The sequence below is a fragment of the Coenobita brevimanus genome, chromosome 23 (genome assembly GCF_032717465.1).
Source record: "Coenobita brevimanus isolate Jiangsu-jjx chromosome 23, ASM3271746v2, whole genome shotgun sequence".
NCBI lineage: Eukaryota > Metazoa > Arthropoda > Malacostraca > Decapoda > Coenobitidae > Coenobita > Coenobita brevimanus.
Window position 1 is genome coordinate 66,156,136 of NC_136976.1, and position 20,179 is coordinate 66,176,314.

Here is a 20,179-nt window from a genome sequence, read left to right on the forward strand (position 1 = left end):
AGAGTACAAGTTTCACACCATGACCATTATCGATGTTGTGTACCAAGAGCCACATTACTGAATTTCTTCCATCTCAAAACAGTCAGTCCTGTTAATCTTTTGATTATGTCTCTCATTCTTTTAAAAAATCACAATATCATGCAAATTTCTGAGTACTGTATATACTGTAAGGTTTTACTATACACTATCAACATTTGTACTAGATGCTGATGTGGAGCCAACACATAGTGGCACAATATATCCTGGGTGGAGCGAAGAAGCTGTACTATCCAACCAGGAGTCAAACCTCCTCATATTTCTCTAAGCCTCACCATGGGGAAGGACCCTGGTGAGGCAGTGTCTACCACATGGATGGGCAGGTTCCTACACAGTGCACATACACTAGGTATTGTACCTGTAGGACAGCCCCACAGATGCAGTTGCATACCTGTGGTCAATGGGTCTGCACAGCCTGATATCTGAATTAAGCAACAAGAACATCAACTGCATCAGACTTTCCTTCCATAGGGTGTCAGATATCTGAAGACTACATTTTTCTCTTACCAGACAGTTCAGTATACCTGAAAAATTCCTGAGTACCCAATGTTTAGCTGTGCTATTTTTGGTTTTATAGTAGATATTAATGTTCATTAACATACATTACACATTTTTTTTCCTGCATTATTGTGTCCAGCATCAAAATAGTACTGCATTCATACTTTACTTTATAAAATCTCTAACTCAAATGGATACAGTATTACAGAAAAATCCAGTAGAGTTTAAGCTCACATATTCTGTATTAGTCTATCTGTTTATCTTTAGCCAGACACCATTCCAAATCACCTTCCTGCCACTGCCAGAATGCTCCTTCAACTCACACACCTCTAATATACCTCTCCATCCCACCCCTCCATCTCCTCCTCCTCAGTCTCCCCCTTCTTCTCATTCACAAACACTCTTGTAATCAGTCTCTCATTTTTCATTCTCTCCATATGGGCACACCATCTCAAGGTACTTCTAATGCTTTCTAGTGCATCCACAGCAATGCAAAAATGATAGACATAACGCAGGTGGAGGATGCTGGCCAGTTTTCTGAACACTGTACTACACGGTGATGATAGAGAAAATGCGGCCAGAGACCCCAAATTATGGTTCAAACAGTCATAACACGGAAACATGTCCAAACCACCTCAGTGTATTTCTCCTAATCTTTCCAACCACATCCACATCCACCCCACAACGTTCTTTCACTTCTTCATTCGTCAACCTGTTCCTCCATGTCACTCCACATGCTCCTCTCAAGCAGCTCATTTCACACAGCTAAACTGACAATATTGTACTTCAACATCATCTTAACCTTCTATACCAGTATCACAGGCCACTTAAGATGGAGAAATCTAGATTGCAGCTCTCTGATATGAATGGTTGTCAAGACAAATACCCTATCTGACATATTCTCTGGGTGACAGTCATGGACAGCAATTGCACCTTTATCCTGGTTAAAACACTACCAATGTTATGAACATAAAATGAGAGAATGTATGATTAATATACTATGAAATTTCAACCATAAGAAGGGTGGGGAGGGCAGAAACTTACCAGATATTTCCCCTAGGCCAATGAACATGCCTGAGAGCCCCACTAGCTTCTTGGGATCTGGAAAGCGTTGTGTGAAGCTGAGGCAGGCACTGTATACTCCACTAAAGAATGATAACTCAATACCTGTATAAGGAAAACAGTATCAGCCCCTTCAGCCCAAAGGACATATATTTTACTAACTGTGATAATGAAGCTGGTATTGTTTTCAATTCGTGTGTGTGTGTGTGTGTGTGTGTGTGTGTGTGTGTGTGTTAGCATGATAATTTTGCAACCACTCAAGATATCACCACAATATTTTACAGGTGTGCAGTAGGGAAAAAAATCCATCCATCCATCCATCCATCATCTAATCCTACATTGCCCCATGAGGAGGGTAGGAGCCCGGGGCTAGGAAAGTTGGTTCTGGCATTTAAGATGAGAGTGACCAGCCTCATTCAACCCTGAGTGGCATTACGTGAGCAATAAACCCCAACCATCCATTGGATATAAACCTTCACTGGCTCAATCTGACTGGAGCACCTTTATTACCCACTAAACCACCAGGAGCCAAAACTTGGTTATATGGTTACCACCCAGCATTGTAAATGGTTTCCTGATGTACAGGAAACCATTTGGCTTGTCACTCAGTGTAGAGTCACCCACCGGCAGAAGGAAGAGGAAAGAATGAAGGAAAGAAAGACACAAGAGAGAGTGTAAAGTCACCTGCAGGCAGAAGAAAGAGGAAAGAATGAAGGAAAGAAAGACAGAGGATGGATGGAAAGAAGGATGGAGGAGAGGAAAGGGCAGACACCCGAGAGCAGCACTACATCAAGTGAGTGGATGGTGAGCGCCCCCACCTACGAACTCAAAATTGGTGAAAGTAGGTCAAGGTCTCCAGTCTGTTACCATGATAACTTCACAACCAATCAAGATATCATCACCAAATCTCCGACGAGTTCACGACTGGTGACACTGTGTCAAGGTCAAGATCGTATTCCAAGCCATGCTAGTTATGTATTGGCTCCCGGCTGGTGTGATTACCCCCTTGGGGTGGCCTCTAGTTAAACTGGTTTACAAAAAATTTAAGGCACGCATTAAATTAGGTGTGCTAACCTAATTTTGGGGTGCTGATTTCAGATTCAAAATCCGTTTTCACTCATCACCTCTAGTTTTTGAGATATACGTGTATACATGTATGTACATGTATACATATAGGCCTAGACCCAAAATATTCGCCAAAAATCCATTTACCGTCCTATTTTCTTGGAACTTGGTTTAAAATGCGCGCCACAACAAGCTCAAACATGTCAAGCACTACACACAGAAGGACTGGGAGTCTAGGAGCACTTTCATGCCTGGGAAACACAGTGCCCAAGAAAATCCTCTGGTGGACATGAACAAGATGCATCTTCCCCCTCTTCATATCAAGCTTGGGCTTATGAAGAATTTTGTGAAGGCTATGGACAAGGATGGCGCTGTCTTCCAACACCTGTGCACCCTGTTCCCAACTCTCAGTTCTGCTAAGCTCTAGGAGGGCATCTTCATCGGACCTCAGATCCACGAGGTGCTGAAGGATGAGGTATTCGAGGGGAAGCTCACCTTGAAGGAATTGAGAGCATGGGAAGCATTTAAGGTAGTTTGCCATGGCTTCCTTGGTAACACACGGGCACTAGATTACCAAGAGCATGTCGAGAAGTTGTTGCAGGCTTATCAGGATATGGGGTGCCGAATGTCTCTCAAGATTCACTTTCTCCACTCCCACCTCAACTTCTTCCTCCAGAACCTCCGAGCAGTAAGTGACAAACATGGGGAAAGGTTCCACCAAGATATGACTAAGATGGAGAGCAACTACCAAAGCAAGTGGAACCGCAGCATGATGGGGGACTTCTGCTGGATGCTCCTGCACGACATCCCGGAGGCAAAGTATACCAGATCGTCCAAAAAAAACTCACTTCTGACTGTCTGTAGTACTATGGTGTGTATATATATGCTTATATCCAAGTAATGGTAATATTCAGTTCTGTCAGTGTTCTGTGTCTGTTTTGTTTCGCTCTGTAATATGCCATTTTAATATATGAAATAAACTCATTATATGATAAATGTATGCATTATAATAAGAAAAGGGATATGTGAAAGCAAAAAAACTAGAGGTGACAGAGCAAAACTGTTTAGAAATTTGAATTAAGCATATCAAAATTAGTCAAAAACACCTATTCACATGCTTGCCTCAGATTTTTTTTTTTTTTTTTTTTTTTTTTTTTAAACCAGAGTTATTTGTGTTATCATCAAACTGTTTAATTCTGCCTCAGAAGGATTCATTTAATTGCTGGAATCAGAGTTACCTCTCACTGACTCCTTTGCTAGAAAGGCACTTGTAAGTTGAATGACACTATCCAGCAGCACAATGGTATTAACATATTATGGCAGACTAGAAAAGTTAAAATGTAAGTTTCTTTGGGATTTAAATGCAGTACATCAGCAGGTATATTATGTAAGAAATGAAAATTACCATTAATATACTTCTTTGCTATTAAGTGACTGCTGACAGTGTTAGTGATGTAAATTCATGGGAAACATTGTACAATCATAGAAAAAAAAATTAATCTCATTCAGATATGACAGAAATCACTGTTACATACCTGTGTAAAAGAAAGTTGCAGAAAGAAGAATCATATCTTTAGTTTTAAACAGAGCCAAAGATTTCTTGAGTGCTGTGAAGGGACTCCCCAGATCATCTGTTCGGCCACTGCCATCAGTGCCAGGTCGAGGCAGGAGACACAACACACCCAGACCCAACACCCCCACAACTGTCAGCACCGCGAACACCACCGTTCGGGTGTGGTGATCAATTATATCTTTTCCCTTAAACTGGTAGTACACAAAGAGATTTCCAAACAGCATGCTGAAAAAGAGAGATATAATTACAGTATTTACCATACTATATGACTCAATGGACTTCTCAAAATGAACAAAATACTGTATCGTTCAGAATGACTGGGATATCTGATTGGGGGGTGCATTTCCTATTAATATACAGTAAACTCTCAATTATCTGGCGTAATTCAGCCAACCCCTACACCAAATAGTACCCTCCCATCGCTGGATAATGTGTTACTATCCATCTCGACCCTCTATCCTAAAAACTTTCCCATAGGTAAAAAATGAAAACTAAGTATAAAATACAATAAAGTACCATACTGAAACAGTACAGTAATACTGTACAGTACGATCGCAGTTAACCATGAAGCTCGGGAAATTTACCTTCTCGTTTACGAGAGGAAGGAGTAGTTGCAAGGAGAGTGGAAAGGTTACAAGAGGATGAGAAAAAGGCAGAGTATAAGAGAGAAGTGGAGGAACGATTGGGCAAATATGAATTGGAGCATATGGGGGACGTGGAAGGTGTGTGTAGAATATTTACAGAAGAAATATGTGCAGCATGTGATGTGGTGTGTGGAAGGAAGAGAAGACGGAGGGGGGTGCAAGGAACAGCGTGGTGGACTGAAGAGGTGAAACGGGCTGTGGCACAAAAGAAGAAAGCATGCAATGAATGGATGAGAAATAGGGGCATGGAAGAAGTTGAGAGGCGGAAGTGAGAGTTATATGTAGAAAGAAAGAGAGAGGTGAAAAGATTAGTAAGAGAAAGAAGAGAGTAGATGAGGAATTTGGAAGGAATTTGAGTGTAAAGTGGAGGGACCGTAAGAAAATGTTCTGGAAAGAGGTGAAAAGAGTAAGACAGGGTGGAAGTGAAGTTAGCAGGGGAGTGAAAGATAAAAATGGTAGATTACTAGTGGAGAAGGGAGAAAAAGTGAGCAGATGGAGAGAACACTTTAAGGAATTGTTGAACGTGGAGGATGGAAGTAATGCGAGTATAAGTGGCTGGGGAATGGCTGGGAGAAGGAGGGAGGTGAGAAGACAGGAAGAAATCAGTAGGATAGAAGTTGTGGAAGCAATGAAGAAAGTTACATCAGGGAAAGCCCCAGGAATTGATGGAGTGTGTGGTGAAATGCTGAAGCATGGGGGAGAGATAGTAGTAGAATGGATGTGGAAGATGTGCAGATTGGCCTGGGAGGAAGGTAGAGTCCCGGAGGATTGGAAGTCAGGTATAATTATTCCCTTGTACAAAGGAAAAGGGGAAAAAGAAGTGTGTGGTAATCATAGGGGCATTTGTCTTCTTAGTATAATAGGAAAAGTGTATGGTAGGATACTTATTGACAGAGTTAGAGAAAGAACAGAAAAATTAGTTGGAGAAGAACAGGGAGGCTTTAGGAAGGGAAGAGGTTGTGTAGATCAGATATTCATTCTCAGATCTTTAGTGGAAAAGTTTCTAGAGAAGGGAAAGAAGTTGTATGTGGCTTTCATGGATTTGGAGAAAGCATATGACAGGGTGGATAGACTAGGATTGTGGAAAGTGTTAAGAATATATGGAGTAGATGGGAAGTTGTTGAATGCTGTGAAGAGTATGTACGATGGTGCGAAGGCTGCAGTGCATGTGGATGGTGAACTAAGTGAATTTTTCTCTTTGAAAGTTGGGTTGAAACAGGGATGTGTCATGTCTCCATGGTTGTTCAATCTGTACATGGATGGGGTAATAAAAGAGGTACAAGGTAGGGTAGTGGATGTTGGAGTGGCCCTGGTGAGAGAGGATAGTGTTTGGAAACTCCCTGTACTGTTGTTTGCAGATGATACTGTGTTGTTGAGTGAAGACGAAGGGGAGCTGCAAGGCTTGGTGGATGAGTTTGAGAGAGTGTGTAAGAAACGGAATCTAAAGGTGAATGTAGGGAAGAGTAAAGTGATGGTCTTTGAGAGAGATGAAGTCAGTGAATGTACAGCAAGGTTGGATGGTGAGGAATTGGAAAATATGAGTATGTTTAAGTACTTGGGTAGTGTGATGAGTAAGGATGGAGGTTTGGAGGGTGAAGTGCTTGAAAGGGTACAGCAGGGAAGAAAGGTTGCTGGTTCTTTGAAAGCAGTGATAAGAAACAGGGAAGTGAGCATGGAAGTGAAAAAGTTACTACATGACAGTATTGTGATACCAACTCTAACGTACGAAAGTGAAGCTTGGATGTTGTTGGAAGGACACAAGTCAAGAGTGAGAGCCGTGGAAATGAGTTATTTAAGAGGAGCCTGTGAAGTCACATGGAGAGACAGGCTGATGAATGAGGATATAAAGGAGCGTTGTGGTGTTGATGTGGATGTGATAGGAAGCGTTATGAGGAACACACTGAGGTGGTTTGGCCATGTGGAGAGGATGGAGGGTGAGAGACTGACGAAGAGAGTGTATGTGAGTGAGGTGGAGGGGGAAAGAGGGAGGGGGAGGCTGAGGATGAGATGGAGAGATGGGGTGGAGAGGTATATGAGAGAGAGGGGTGTGAGTTGGGAGCAGGGGAGTGAAATGGCGGGGGACAGGGCGACTTGGAGGCGATTTGTTTGTGGCCACCCCAAACGGGATTGAGGCATCTGGCAATAGATAGATAGATAGATAGATAGTTTACTTATTTTTCCCAGACATCTGATATATACTGTTCTCTTATACATAGGCTATATCATTGTGGTATATGCAATACCACTCACATCCAGGGCCACACAAACAATTCAATTTGAAACATAACCTCCTCTTAAACACACCCCATAGACAAAACACATGACTGCAATGTTTAGCAGTAATGCAAAACGTACATGGTTTGTTCATTTTAAGTATTATTTAATATTTTATTCATAAAACATGGAAAAGTAAACTAAAGAAATAAATCTTGAGCATTTATTGGTGAACTGATGATCTGGAAAGAAGTGTTGTACAGCTGAATTATCACGACTCTCTCGCTCACAGTTGTGCATATGGCTGTGGCCCGCCAATTTATTCCTCACCCAACTGCCATCCTTCACTCGCCACTCAGCTGATTTACAGATACAGTAATACAGTGAAGACGTAGGAATTGCATGGAAAAATAAACTACAGAAATATATCTTGAGCATTTATTGGTGAACTGATGATTAGGAAATTTTTTTATTTTTTTTATTTTTATAAATAACAGAACGGAGGAAGGAAAAACAAATGAGTAAAAAAAATTAATCCATACACCAGATAACTGGTGTCCTCTGTTCATAAAATATCTGTAACAGTTAGACTTGAACAGCTGTGGGTTGAAATTTGGAGGAAAACAACTCTGGGGAAGTGAGTTCCAGAGAGATGCAGTTCGGGGAATGAAAGAATTCTGATAGGCAGAAGTTCTGCAATATGGCTGAGTGACATTCCAGTCATGAGCGCTACCTGATGCCCGTGTAGCATGAGGGAAGGCATGGAGAGGTGGCACCATGGACGCAACTTCGTCTGAGCATTTGCCAAAAAAATATCTGTAAAACAATGCAAGGGAGGCAACATTCCTTCTTACTTGCAGGGGAGGTAGTTTATATGTAATGGCAGGGTTGTTAATGATTCTAACAGCTTTATTCTGAATAGTAGTGTTGTACAGCAGAATTATCACAACTCTTTGCTCACAGCTGTGTATACGGCCATGGCCGCCAATTTAGTCCTCGCCTGACTGCCATCGCTCCACCCCTCACTCGCCACTCAGCTGGTTTACAGATAATACAGTAAATAAATATGAACTGCAAGCACAGTAATTTTATTGAACAATGCAAACCTTCATTTCAATCGGCTAGATTTTATCTTCTCTGCATGTGCTAAGCAGGTATATTTCATCTGTTCTCTAATATTTTTGACTGGAAATCAAATGTTAAACACCTGAGATGTATCCATCCATCCATCTATCCATCATCCAATCCTACATTGCCCCATGAGGAGCGTAGGAGCCCAGGGCTAGGCAGTAGGTCCCGACATTGAAGATGAGAGTGACCAGCCTCACTCATCCCTGAGTGACATTACATGAGCAATCAACCCCAACCATCCCTTGGATATAAACCTTCACCGGATCAATCCAATTGGAGTACAATAATTACCCTCTAAACCACCAGGTGCCAAAATTTGGTTATATGGTTACCACCCAGCGTAGTAAATGGTTTCCTGGTGTACAGGAAGCCACTTGGCTTGTCACTCAGTGTAGAGTCATCCACGGGTCGAAGGAAGAGGAAAGAATGAAGGAATGAAAGACAGAAGAAGGAATGTAAAGTTACCCGTAGGCAGAAAGACAAGGAAAGAATGAAGGAAAGAAAAACAGAAGATGATGGAAGAAAAGAAGGATGGAGGAGAAGACAGGGTAGACACCCGAAAGCAGCACTACATTGAGTGAGTAGAATAAAAAAAATATGCAAATACAGTACAGTAATCTCTCAATTATCCATTGTCACAGTATCTGGCTCAACACAATATCTGGCACTGCTGACTCAGCTCTATTAATGCAATATCTGGGAAAATAATGCAATAACCAGCCCCAAAATGACATAACCGGCAGTTCTGTGCAATATCTGACATCGAGGTGTATCAACCGGCTTATAAACGGTAGCCAACCGGCACTGTATTGCTTCATTTTTTATTACTTGATCGTATTTCATATTGAATTTTCATATTGTACTCATGGGAAAGTTTTTAGGATAGAAAGCTGTGACAGACAGTAATGCAATATCTGGTTCAGTGCCGAATATTGAGCTGATGGGAGGTACTATGCAATATCCAGCATTTTGCAATGTCCAGTATAGGGCTTGGCTAAATTACACTAGATAATTGAGAGTTTACTGTACTGTGATAAAAGATGAGATACAGACATACTGCAAGGCACATTTAATTGTCAAGAAAATACCACGTACTTCATACATAGACTGCCCAGTCAAGGAAACATTATGTAACAATGTCCAAGTTTCCAATACCTGTACTCTGTAGGACTATTGAGTGCTCTGCAGACACTGGCTGAAGGAAGCATCAGTTAATGCATAGGTGCAAATTTTAAGTGAAAACAAAAGTAAATACCAGCACCCTCCCTCCATCCCTCCCCTCCCCTCTCTCACTTTCTCTCTCTCTCTCCAGTTGGGGCTGAATTGGGGGTATGTGTTCCCCCAAGCCTCCCTAGAAGCTACGCTACTGCCTGTCTAGCTTCAGTGGTCCCTGGATGGGCACAGGGCCCAGATCCATGACTTCTGTAACCATTTATAAAAAGATCATGCATGGGCAGAAGGAGTCCTGGTTTCATCAAGTCCCCTTTTTGTTGCCAACATAAGGCACTAGGAATGCAGAAGTTCATATGTTTTTCCCCATCCCCAGGGATACCTACTGCTAGCATGTATATAAACAAATAAGCATGAGACAATGACACACACATGAAAATTAAAAGATACATGCAAACTTATAATGTACACACACACCTGCTCTGCAACATGGCCCAGAAAACACCTGAGTTGCGTGAGATTGTCTCCTGTGTGGACATAAGAGTGAGGTAGTTGCCTTGGCCCGTCCAAATGAGTGCTGCACCTGCACCCACCAGCACTGATGTCAGGTACAGAACAATAGTGTTGGGCCATATGAATCCCACTATGAACAAGCTGATGAAGAAATAATAAAAATAATTACACTGTAATTATACTGATCATCATCATTTACTAGTTATAAACAGCTGAATCTCCTAAATCACGTGATCCTAAAGAGCAGATTCATAATACTCAGCAACATCATGCAATAGTTTGCAATATCAGTAACTTGCGGAAATTACACAAAATTCACAAATGCAGCCTCAAAAATGACGCTTTTCTGATGCCCCATGTAATACACACCTCCAGTACCCCAAGCTTGCGGGTCTAGTTGGATGTAAACCAATTGTAGCCAAGCATGGCAATTACTGGTAGTAAACTAATCATATTCAACCACAGAACTTACTACAGTATAAGCCAATCACAATGCTTCTCTCCCATGCCAAGCATGAAGGTCGCACGCGCTTGATGCCCCAATGCCTGGTTCAGTGCATTGTCTCCTCCCTGTTGCGCGGGGAGTGAGATGGCTCAGTGGTAAAGTATGTGACTCGAGATCGCGAGGTCGGGAGTTCGCGCCGCACCCAGGTAGCTGCCTTTGCTGGGAGGGGTAGGGCTCTTCTGTAACCCTAACAGGGCTATTTGATTTATCTAGGTCTATCCTGGAGGAATAATCCCTTAATCCTTCCTGCTGTTAGTGTGTGGCTCAAGTGTGGAGAGGATTCCCCCTCCCCCTTGCTTCCTCTGCCTGCCCAGTGTTACCATGGCTGATTGTAACCTTCCCAAGCCTGCAACTTCTTTGAGGAAGGGGAAGAAGAAGCAAATGTTAAATTACACCTAAAATTTAGATATAATAGGGAGGATTGATAGTAACAAGAAGAAAGCCAAAGTTGCCCACCATTACAGACTCAACAAGGTAATTCTTTAAGAAACGGGTGTGGTGATTCCATCCATATTATAACAACTTCACGAGATCTATCTATCTTTTGCCAGATGTCATAATCCCATAAGGGGTGGCCATTTGACTTTGATTTATTTGTTTTACTGAGAAGGGCACTAACCCTCCACCAACCCACTTGCTTACACGTAGGGAGCACGTGTGGTTTGGTTATATGGTTACCACCCAGCATTGTAAATGGTTTCTTGGCTTACAGGAAACCATTTGGCTTGTCACTCAATGTAAAGCCACCTGTAACGGAGAGAAAAGTAATAAGAAGTGACAGGAAAGATGGGAGAAATAGGAAGGGAGGAGGGCAGGCACAGAAAAAGACTGATAAAGGCTAAGGAAGAAGTAGGTAGCACTACATCAAGTGAGCAGATGATGGTCACCACCACTTACCAGTTCCGTAATTTTGCTCCATGTGCAACACAGATAGTTAACTACTGAATTGCGACTGCAACATGTGAGTGGAAAAAAACAAAATATACCTATCTGGGGGTATTTAAGGAAGCAGGCAGGTCACCCATGGCACTATTTACTGACGATCTATCCAACTGGCCGCACTGTTTACCAACCACCACTCCGACTGGATGAGTCTGTGTATCACACATTCTAAATCCTCACGTATACCTTTCAGAGGTAAGTTTATAAAAATGCCCAGTGGCTGTGGTAATCCAAGAATAAGAACAAGTAACCTGTAAAAGACTCATTTCAAGAGAAAATATGGAAAGGCCACACCTATTTGGAAAAGAATTAATCTCAATGAATTAGTGACTCTTGCGACGACACAGAGGCAGCTGAAGGCAATGACGACACGCCTCCGTTGTTTCCACACTGGACTTTGAGGGGTTCCTGAAAGAGATTGATGAGAAGGAAGCTGCACAGAGGTGGCAGCATGAGGTATCAGCACATACACTCGCCTCACGCTGAAAAGCAGTAGTTTGCCTCAAGCCTCGGAACCCCCCCACCCCCATTCATTAAAGCAATGTCGTCTGTCAGAGTCAGGTAAGAATCTTAGTATTGTTCATTCTCATTAAATGTGTTTTACTGATTTGTCTTCCAGGTTGTCAGTCTTTAAGGGTGACCAGTTTGATGTAGGTTTGCGGGTATGGGGGGCAACTTTTCCGAGATGACAGACTCATAAGTAATTTTTCCCATAAGACTAATTATTTCTAACTCACGGAATTCTCAAATCGCGGAGTGTGCTAAGTCTCATAAAGCCGCGATTTAGGAGATTCCACTGTACAAGGTAAAGTCTCCTCCTGAATTTTTCCATCCCACCAGAATTGATATAAGGAAGAATGTAAAAGTGTGAGAGCAAAGGAGTCCTAAGATGAACAAGCAAAACAGAGAGAGAGAGGAAAAAAAATAATCCATAACATTCTTTATCTGGTAATTCAAAATAAAGCCCTCTCCTACTTTTTCCACATACTGTACCTTTTTTTTTTTTTTTTTTGTGAGGAGGAAGGAACCAAAGGCTAGGAGCCCACAAAACAGTTCCTTCCAAGAAAAAAAACAAAAACAATACAAAAGAGAGTCACATTCAATATCCATTCATTTCAAGATGCCTGGACACACTGCATTGAAAGACTGGAGATCATAGGAAGTAGGAAATACAGACAGAGGGAGAATGTTCCAGAGTTGACCTGTTGCATAAATGAAGGACTGGGAGTACCGGTTAACTCTTGCATTAGAGAGTTGGACAGAAAAGGGATGAGAGTTTGTTGCTACACAGGTGCTATTCACCTGTTGTAGAAGTGGAGGGATGCAAGCAGACAGTTCAGAGGAGCAATGATCATTGACCTAGCAATAGAAAAGAGATAAAGATGCAACAGTGTGGCGAAGAGACAGAGGTTGAAGGGAGCCAGTAAGAGAAGAGTTAATGAGACAAAAAGCCTTTGATTCCACCATATTGAGAAGAGCTGTATGTGGGGAGCCTCTCCACACATGAGAGTTGCACTCTACACAGGGGTGAATAAAACCCATGTATAAAGTCAACAACTGTGCATGGGTAAAGAAGGTATGGAGTTGGCTTAGCACACCTAATCTCTTGGAAGCAGATTTTACAAGAGATGCAATATGATCTTTCCAAGATAAGTCCTGAGTGAATGAAACCCCAAGCATGTTCAAGAATCATGCAGGATTGAGCTGGATATTATTAAACATTATTGGGTACTCCTGTGGGAGATTTCATCGGGTTGATAGGTGTAAAAACCGAGTCTTTTATGCAAAAAAAAAAACAACCATGTTATTTTTACCCCAAGTCAGAGATTTAGGCCAAGTCAGACATTAGGTGTGCCACAGCCTCATCCCTTGTTTGCTGAAGTAACTGCTGAGATGGACGTTGCGGGAACCGAATGGAAAGGTGTAGGGTGGAATCATCAGCGTACGAGTGGATAGGGTTAGATGTACAGCTTAGAAGATTGTTTATGAATAAAAGGAAGAGAGTTGGTGACAGGACAGAGCCCTGAGGAACACCATTGTTAATAGATCTAGGAGAAGAATGATGGCTGTCTACAACAGCAGCTATAGAAAGACCAGAAAGGAAGTTATAGATGAAGGCACAGATAGAAGGATGGAAACCATAAGAGGGCAATTTCGAAATTAAAGATTTATGCCAGACTCGATCGAAAGCCTTTGAGATATCAAATGCAATGGTAAAGCTTTTGCAGTCCCAAAAGGAGGATGACCAGGAGCCTGAAAGTTAGGTAAGAAGATCGCCAGTGGAGCATCCCTGACAACCCATACTAACGATCAGAAAGATGGCTGTGATAGGAAAGATGCTTTAAAATTTTTCTGTTAAGAAAAGACTCAAAAACTTTTGAGACCCAGGATGTTAAAGCAGTTGGATGATAGTTAGAGAGTTGGGAATGGTCACCCTTCTTTGGGACTGGCTGCATGAGAGCAAACTGCCAGCAAGAAGGAAAGGTACAAGTTCAAAGACAAAAGCAAAAGAGTTGACCTAGGCAGGGCATAAGCACAGGAGCACAGTTCTTGAGGACAACAGAAGGGACTCCATCAGGCCCATATGCCTTGTTATTATTGAGGCCAGTGATGGCAGAAAGTACATCAGCTGAAGAAATTTTAATGTCAGCCATGAGAAAGTCAGAGGGGGAAGTGATGGAGGAACAGCACCGGAATCGTCTAAGGTGGAATTGGAGGAGAGAGTCTGGGCGAAGATATCAGTTTTATCAGTAGAAGAAATAGCTACAGAGCCATCAGAGTGGAAAAGAGGAGGGAAGGATGATGGAGTAAAGTTGTTAGCATGGTTTTTGGCAAGGTGCCAGAAGGAGTGGGAAGAATTCGAGTTGGAGAGTTGAGATGATTTAGTACTGATGAAATTATTTTTAGCAGAGCGAAGAAAAGACTTAGCATGATTCCAGGCAGAAACATAAAAAAGATGTGATTCAGGGGCGGATTGGCTCTGTTACTTTTTATAGGCCCTCTCCTTGTTGTGGACAGCATTAGAACATGCGTGATTAAACTAAGGCTTTCTTGCATTAGTCAAATGATTTGAGAAAGTAATGTATGCTTCCATGTCCAAGAGAATAACCTCCGTAAAGCGCAAAGCACACTCAGATGCCTCCTGGCCATGGAAGCAATAATCATTCCATGGAAAATCAAAGAAGTACTGCCTGAGGGCTTCCCAATCAGCAGCGCCAAAGTGCCACAGACAACGTTTCTTTGGAGGGTCCACAGGCTGTACCAGAATGATAGGACAGGTTAAGGCGATAAGGTTGTGATCGGAGGAGCCCAACAGAGAGAAAAGATTAACAGTGTAGGCAGAAGGATGAGTTGTAAGGAAGAGGTCAAGTATGTTGGAGCTCTCTCCAAGGCAGTCAGAGATATGGGTAGGGAGCAGTATAAGCTGCTCTAGGTCATTAAGGACAGAAAAGGTGTAGGCTTGTTCACCAGGTGGATCAGTGAAAGGAGAGAAGAGCCAAAGGTGGTGGTGAACATTGAAATCTCCTAGCATGGAGATTTCAGAGAAAGGAGAAATGGATAGAATGTGTTCCATCGTAGAAGTATGATAGTCAAAGAATTTTTGATAGTCAGTAGAATTTGGAGATCAGTAAACAGAGAAGATATACTTAGTCAGAGAATGACAGGAAAGCCAAACCCAGAGTGTAGAGAATTCAGAAGAATCGAGTTCAGGAACATGAGAGCAAGATAAGTCGTTGCATAAATATACACAACAGCCACTTTGGCTTTGAAATGAGTATAGAGAAAGTAGGAGGATACAGAAAAGGGTCTGCTGTCAGTTGCCTCAGACAGCTGAGTCTCAGTTAGAAAAAGAAGGTGAGGTTTAAAGGAGGTGGTGCTCAACAGAGCGAAAGTTAGAGGAAAAGCCGCGAATGTTGCAGAAATGAAGAAGATGAGAATCAGACAGTGGTTCCAGGCAGCTCGAGTCGTCACTGGGAGAGGGGCGGAAGGTGGGGGCATTTATGATCCCCCCTCAAGGACTCCGAGGCCACGTGTCGCGCTGCCATGATCTTTTTTTTTTTAATTTTGGAAAAGGATGTGTAGTGTGTACTGTGCATGTAGACTGGTGCTGACAGTTAGAGAAACTTGTATTGGAGAGCATGCTGGCCTACTCTCTATGTTACTGAAACAATGAAAAAGTTCAGCAAAGGGGGATGGTCAGGAACTAGTCCTGAGGGCTGATGAAATGGGAGCTCTAGCTCTTCCTGTCATCAGCTTTCCATCCACCTTGGGAGTACTGCCCTGCTCAACTGGTGCTACAGTCTACTTCTCTAGTAAACATGTGATATTCATCTCTTTACCTGGTTCTCTGTTGGCACTGCCTTCCTTACAGATCAAAATCGAGGATGATGTCCACTTTCAAGGCTACACAGCAGCAGAAATGATAATTTCTCTAGTTTTATCACAAAATCAGTAATATTCATACCATTACTCAAAATTACATTAATGAAACTAAATATTCAAATATTTAATTTTTACAATATACACTAATATTACAGTAATTCTGAAACAATTTTACACTCCTGACAGTACAGTACTGAGCCAAGCAGACAAAGTTGGTCATTATTGGTCATTATTTTTGTCCGAAATGTATGTGTGTGTGTCAAGAGCCCAAATCTCATAAAGTATTGATTGTAGAAGGAAAAGTTATTAATGGAAGTTGTTTAGAGTCACAACTTGAGTTCACATGTCACTCAACCAGCACTCTAAGTCATCCAAGATGAATATGTATTAGGTATGGTAAGTTTTGATCAAACAGTATTATTACGGTCTACCTGACTCGCAGACGACAGGTAGTCTTGTACTATCTTATTCTCAATTATATCACCACCCACATTCCACAGCCTCAATCACTGCATTAATATCACCTTAAATACTTAACCACTGTACACCTTTCCAAGTTTAAACAACTTACTTAGGATATAAGTTCAGTGGTAAACAACCCCCATGAACACCATAATGCATTCAATAGGGTACCATGACACACTCATCAACAGCATTCTGAATGCAAAGGAGCATGTCAAGGGCAGGAAGCAGCTACCTTTGAGGAAGAAAAAGTTAAACAATTTATAGAGAAAAGACTTTTAAGGAAACAACATGGTTAAGAGATTAAGCGCATGATTATATGTGAAGAACAAACAGCCTGGAGAACTATTGGCTATAGCCATCTTATGCAGGGGAAATCTTGGAAGAAAGCAATGCATTAGTGAGACATCTAATCATTACGCAAAAACAAAAATAACACACTAATACACATAATGCTCCAACAATATATGCATTTACTAGACCAATGGCTTGGCGAATACAGTACAGAATTACTGTCTCAACACTAGAACCATCAATTCATCCATCCATCTGTCCATCACCCAAACCTTTATTGCCTCATCAGGAGCATCAGGGTCCAGGTTAAGCTAGTCAGTCCAGATGTTACAATCACAATTTTCATCTGAGAGAGACAATACTCCCAAACTCATTCTGAAGTATAGGCCCATAATTTTTTTAGCCATCTATTCTTGAACAAACCTGGCAACAATTTTTGGAATCAATGGATATACACGTTGTTTTTCTGTCAGCAAACAAATAGCATCTGTGTATGGGCATATCATACGTTCAATGCAGATAGGATACAAGAATCATATTTGGCTAACAGTAAGAAATGCTTGGAACAGTTTACATTTCTTTCCCTGGCTAGTCTTCTGTCACATTAAAGAAAAAACAGAAAAACTACAAAAACACAAAAAGTTCTAAGAGACTAAGTGCACCAAAACCACATATATACCTCATTTTCAATAAGGAATAAAGTGCTCCCAATCAAGGACCACACAGACATGAAGAGCACACAGTTCACTACCGGTACCTCATTACAAGATCCATCTCATTCTTTTAATTACTGAGTATATGTTACTCCACCATCTCACACTGAAGAAACAAATACCAAACAACTTTACTTGCTCACTACAACAAATGATCAGAGAATATTCCCCTTCCATAAACCAAAACTACAATACACAGATATACCCTACATAAGCATACAACCTCCACAGCCAACCAAAATTACCAACTAAAATACTATTACTAGATCCTTCTGCTCAAATAAACCCATCCATCATTCCATCTCTATTTCCCACTGATGCAAGGTGTGGGAAGAATCCGGAAACAGGAACACAAATACGCAAAAGTAGGAGATCTACTGGAAGCATCATATGAAATGGGCCATATACTGTATCTATTCACTTATTATTTAAACCCTTAAAATTTTCTGTTCCATCTCAAAGGCGAAACATTCCACATTAAAAAAAAAAAAAAAAAAAAAGGCACTCCAAAATGCCTGTGAGGAGACCATACCAAAGTCTGCCAACTTAATCAAATGAAGCTTCATAAAATCTTGATCTATCCATCTCTTTTGCCTCCTAAATATTTTTTGCTTTTACGCAAACTTAAACATATCCATCCGTACACATTATATTTGTCGTTCCATGTCACCCTCACCCACAAATTCACTTACAAATAACCTTTTTCACAACGTTATTTATATATATACTGCATGTTCTCTCAGTGCAGTTATACCATCTCAAAATCTCTTCACCTTCTGATGCCCCCTGGTGTGGGGGTAGGGGGGTGAGAAAGAATACTTCCTCAATATACAGTGGGCTCGCACAGTGCGCGAGAGATTGGGCGGTGCATGAGCTCACGCACCGGGAATTCGCATACTAGGAATACATAATCTTATGGGAAAAATTACATATGGGCGGTACTCCCTCATACCTGGACATTTTTTGGCCCTTAGAGAAATAATAATAAAGGTCATATGTTTCAGACATTGTACTAAAGCTATAGCTACAATAACAAAAATATGGGTAGTCACCTTAACAACAGTAGACAACAGGCCTGATGACCTTAAATAACAGGGGTTCTGAGGCGCGGCAACACTTACAGCGCCGCACTCCCCACCTCACCAACACTTCCCTCCACAGACTCCTCTTGATCACCTTCCCCAGGAGCATCAAAGTCACTCACTTCGGCCATAAACCCTTCAAAGTCCAATGCTGACACTTCTGACATTCCATCCTCTTCATCCTAAACAGGAACAGGAGCAGACAATGTCAATGGTTCCGCAATTTCACCAACTTGAGCCCGCTGTGTGTAGCTTGTTATGAGCGTCTTTCTTTTACTGTTTATTTCTTCCCTGTGCCTGTCTGTGTAGAAAAGGAAGAGTTTGTCGATACCAACCAGAAGTTCCTCCGTTCTTAGGTTGCTCACTTCCTGTTCCTTCACCTCTTCCTTGAACTTATCCACGGCAGCAAGGATCTTCCTTATGTTTGACATACACAGCTCAGTCCTGCCTTCCATCACACTAGGCTGCACAACTTGACTCTGCCTGGCATCAGGTATCAACATGACAACACGTGACGCACTGTGTGAGGGGTGGTCGCGCACTAGTAGAAAATGGCATTTTTGAGCCACTCCTTGCCTCTGCCTCGTGTTCTGTGCGGTAAACTCGCGCATTGAAGGGTTTTTGGTTATGATTTTTGGTCACTCGTGCACAAGGCGAATCACGCACTGCGATGACGTGCACTGTGCAAGCCTACTGTATGTGCTTGTTGTATGAGGGAAATGGGGGCCTTTTTGTCTCCAGACTTTCTATCCTTATTGTTCTCTTTTTCTCTTCTGTCCTACATCTCTTCTTGAAGTATTTGTGCTTCTTCTGGCATTTTTCCCTCTACTCCTATCATGTCACACATTTGGTTTCATGGCAAGATAGTTTAAGGACCTCCCATTGACGTTGACTCTACCTTCCTTCCTGGGTGAAGCCTTTCAGCCAACTGACCAATTAAGCCACTTCTTTGACAAGCCCCTTCATTGCCAAGCTGTTTCATCACCAAATCACTTCATCACCAAAGCTATTCAGTCCCAAAATCACTTCTATATCAAGATCACTTCAATTCTAAAACTACTTCACTGGCAAGATCACCTTTATGCCACGACCACCTTTATGCGAAGACCACATCAACACCCAGACCACTTCTACGCTAAGACACTTTTACGCCAAGACCACTTCTGCGTCAAGACCACTTCTGCACCAAGACCACTTCTACACCAAAATCATTTCTAATACAATATCTTTGAATAAGTCCCACATGGTCTTTGATACTTGGCACTAAGAATCCATTACTCAGTTCAGTTCCACCTTTTGATCAACAGCCTGCCTTACTCCACATCTTTCATGAACCTTTCTACTTCCTAACTGCTCAGCCTTTTCACGCCACAAGCATTTCTGAACTCATTCAGCAGGGGGATATCTTCATCATTTTACACTTGATATTTCCTAACAGGCTTATTCAGTTTGCAATAGACTTTTCTCAAGGGAGAGGTTTACACAGCCTTAATAAACCCCCGGAACTATGAGAGACCTTTCAAAAGTTGAATAAAATCATCTGGTTGTAGTACAATTATTCTAAAAGCACATCATCAATATTCAACATGTTAATTGACCCAAAATCCTACAATTCCTGTTCTAAGAGAAACAAGGATTCTTATTTCAAGACTACAAAGCAGCCTTCCCCTTTCTCTACAGTATCAATGCATATTCAACTCATGAACAACTTGATCTGTTGTCAATACAATGCTACCCCTAACACACACATCACATTTACTCACTTCATTCTTACAACACAGACAACCCTAAAACACAACCTATACAACGGATTTCTGCAAGCAATGCAAACATCCAACTGAAGTTCCAAGATTTTGCAGCCCTTTGGGTTCCTATCAGTCAGCATGGGATCA

At 41.7% G+C, this 20,179-nt stretch overlaps 1 protein-coding gene across 3 annotated transcripts in view; it reads right to left on the minus strand.

Annotated features, from left to right (window-relative positions):
* The window catches only part of LOC145393003 (UNC93-like protein MFSD11), a 124,668-nt gene that overhangs the window by 12,466 nt on the left and 92,023 nt on the right, over positions 1-20,179 (minus strand). For all 3 annotated transcript variants that reach the window (XM_080267315.1, XM_080267317.1, XM_080267316.1), the window contains exons 3-5: positions 9,871-10,047; positions 4,197-4,459; positions 1,579-1,701 (exon numbers count right to left, since the gene is read on the minus strand). In XM_080267315.1, the coding sequence (XP_080123441.1) occupies positions 1,579-1,701; positions 4,197-4,459; positions 9,871-10,047 (563 nt within the window). The remainder of the gene's footprint in view (positions 1-1,578; positions 1,702-4,196; positions 4,460-9,870; positions 10,048-20,179) is intronic.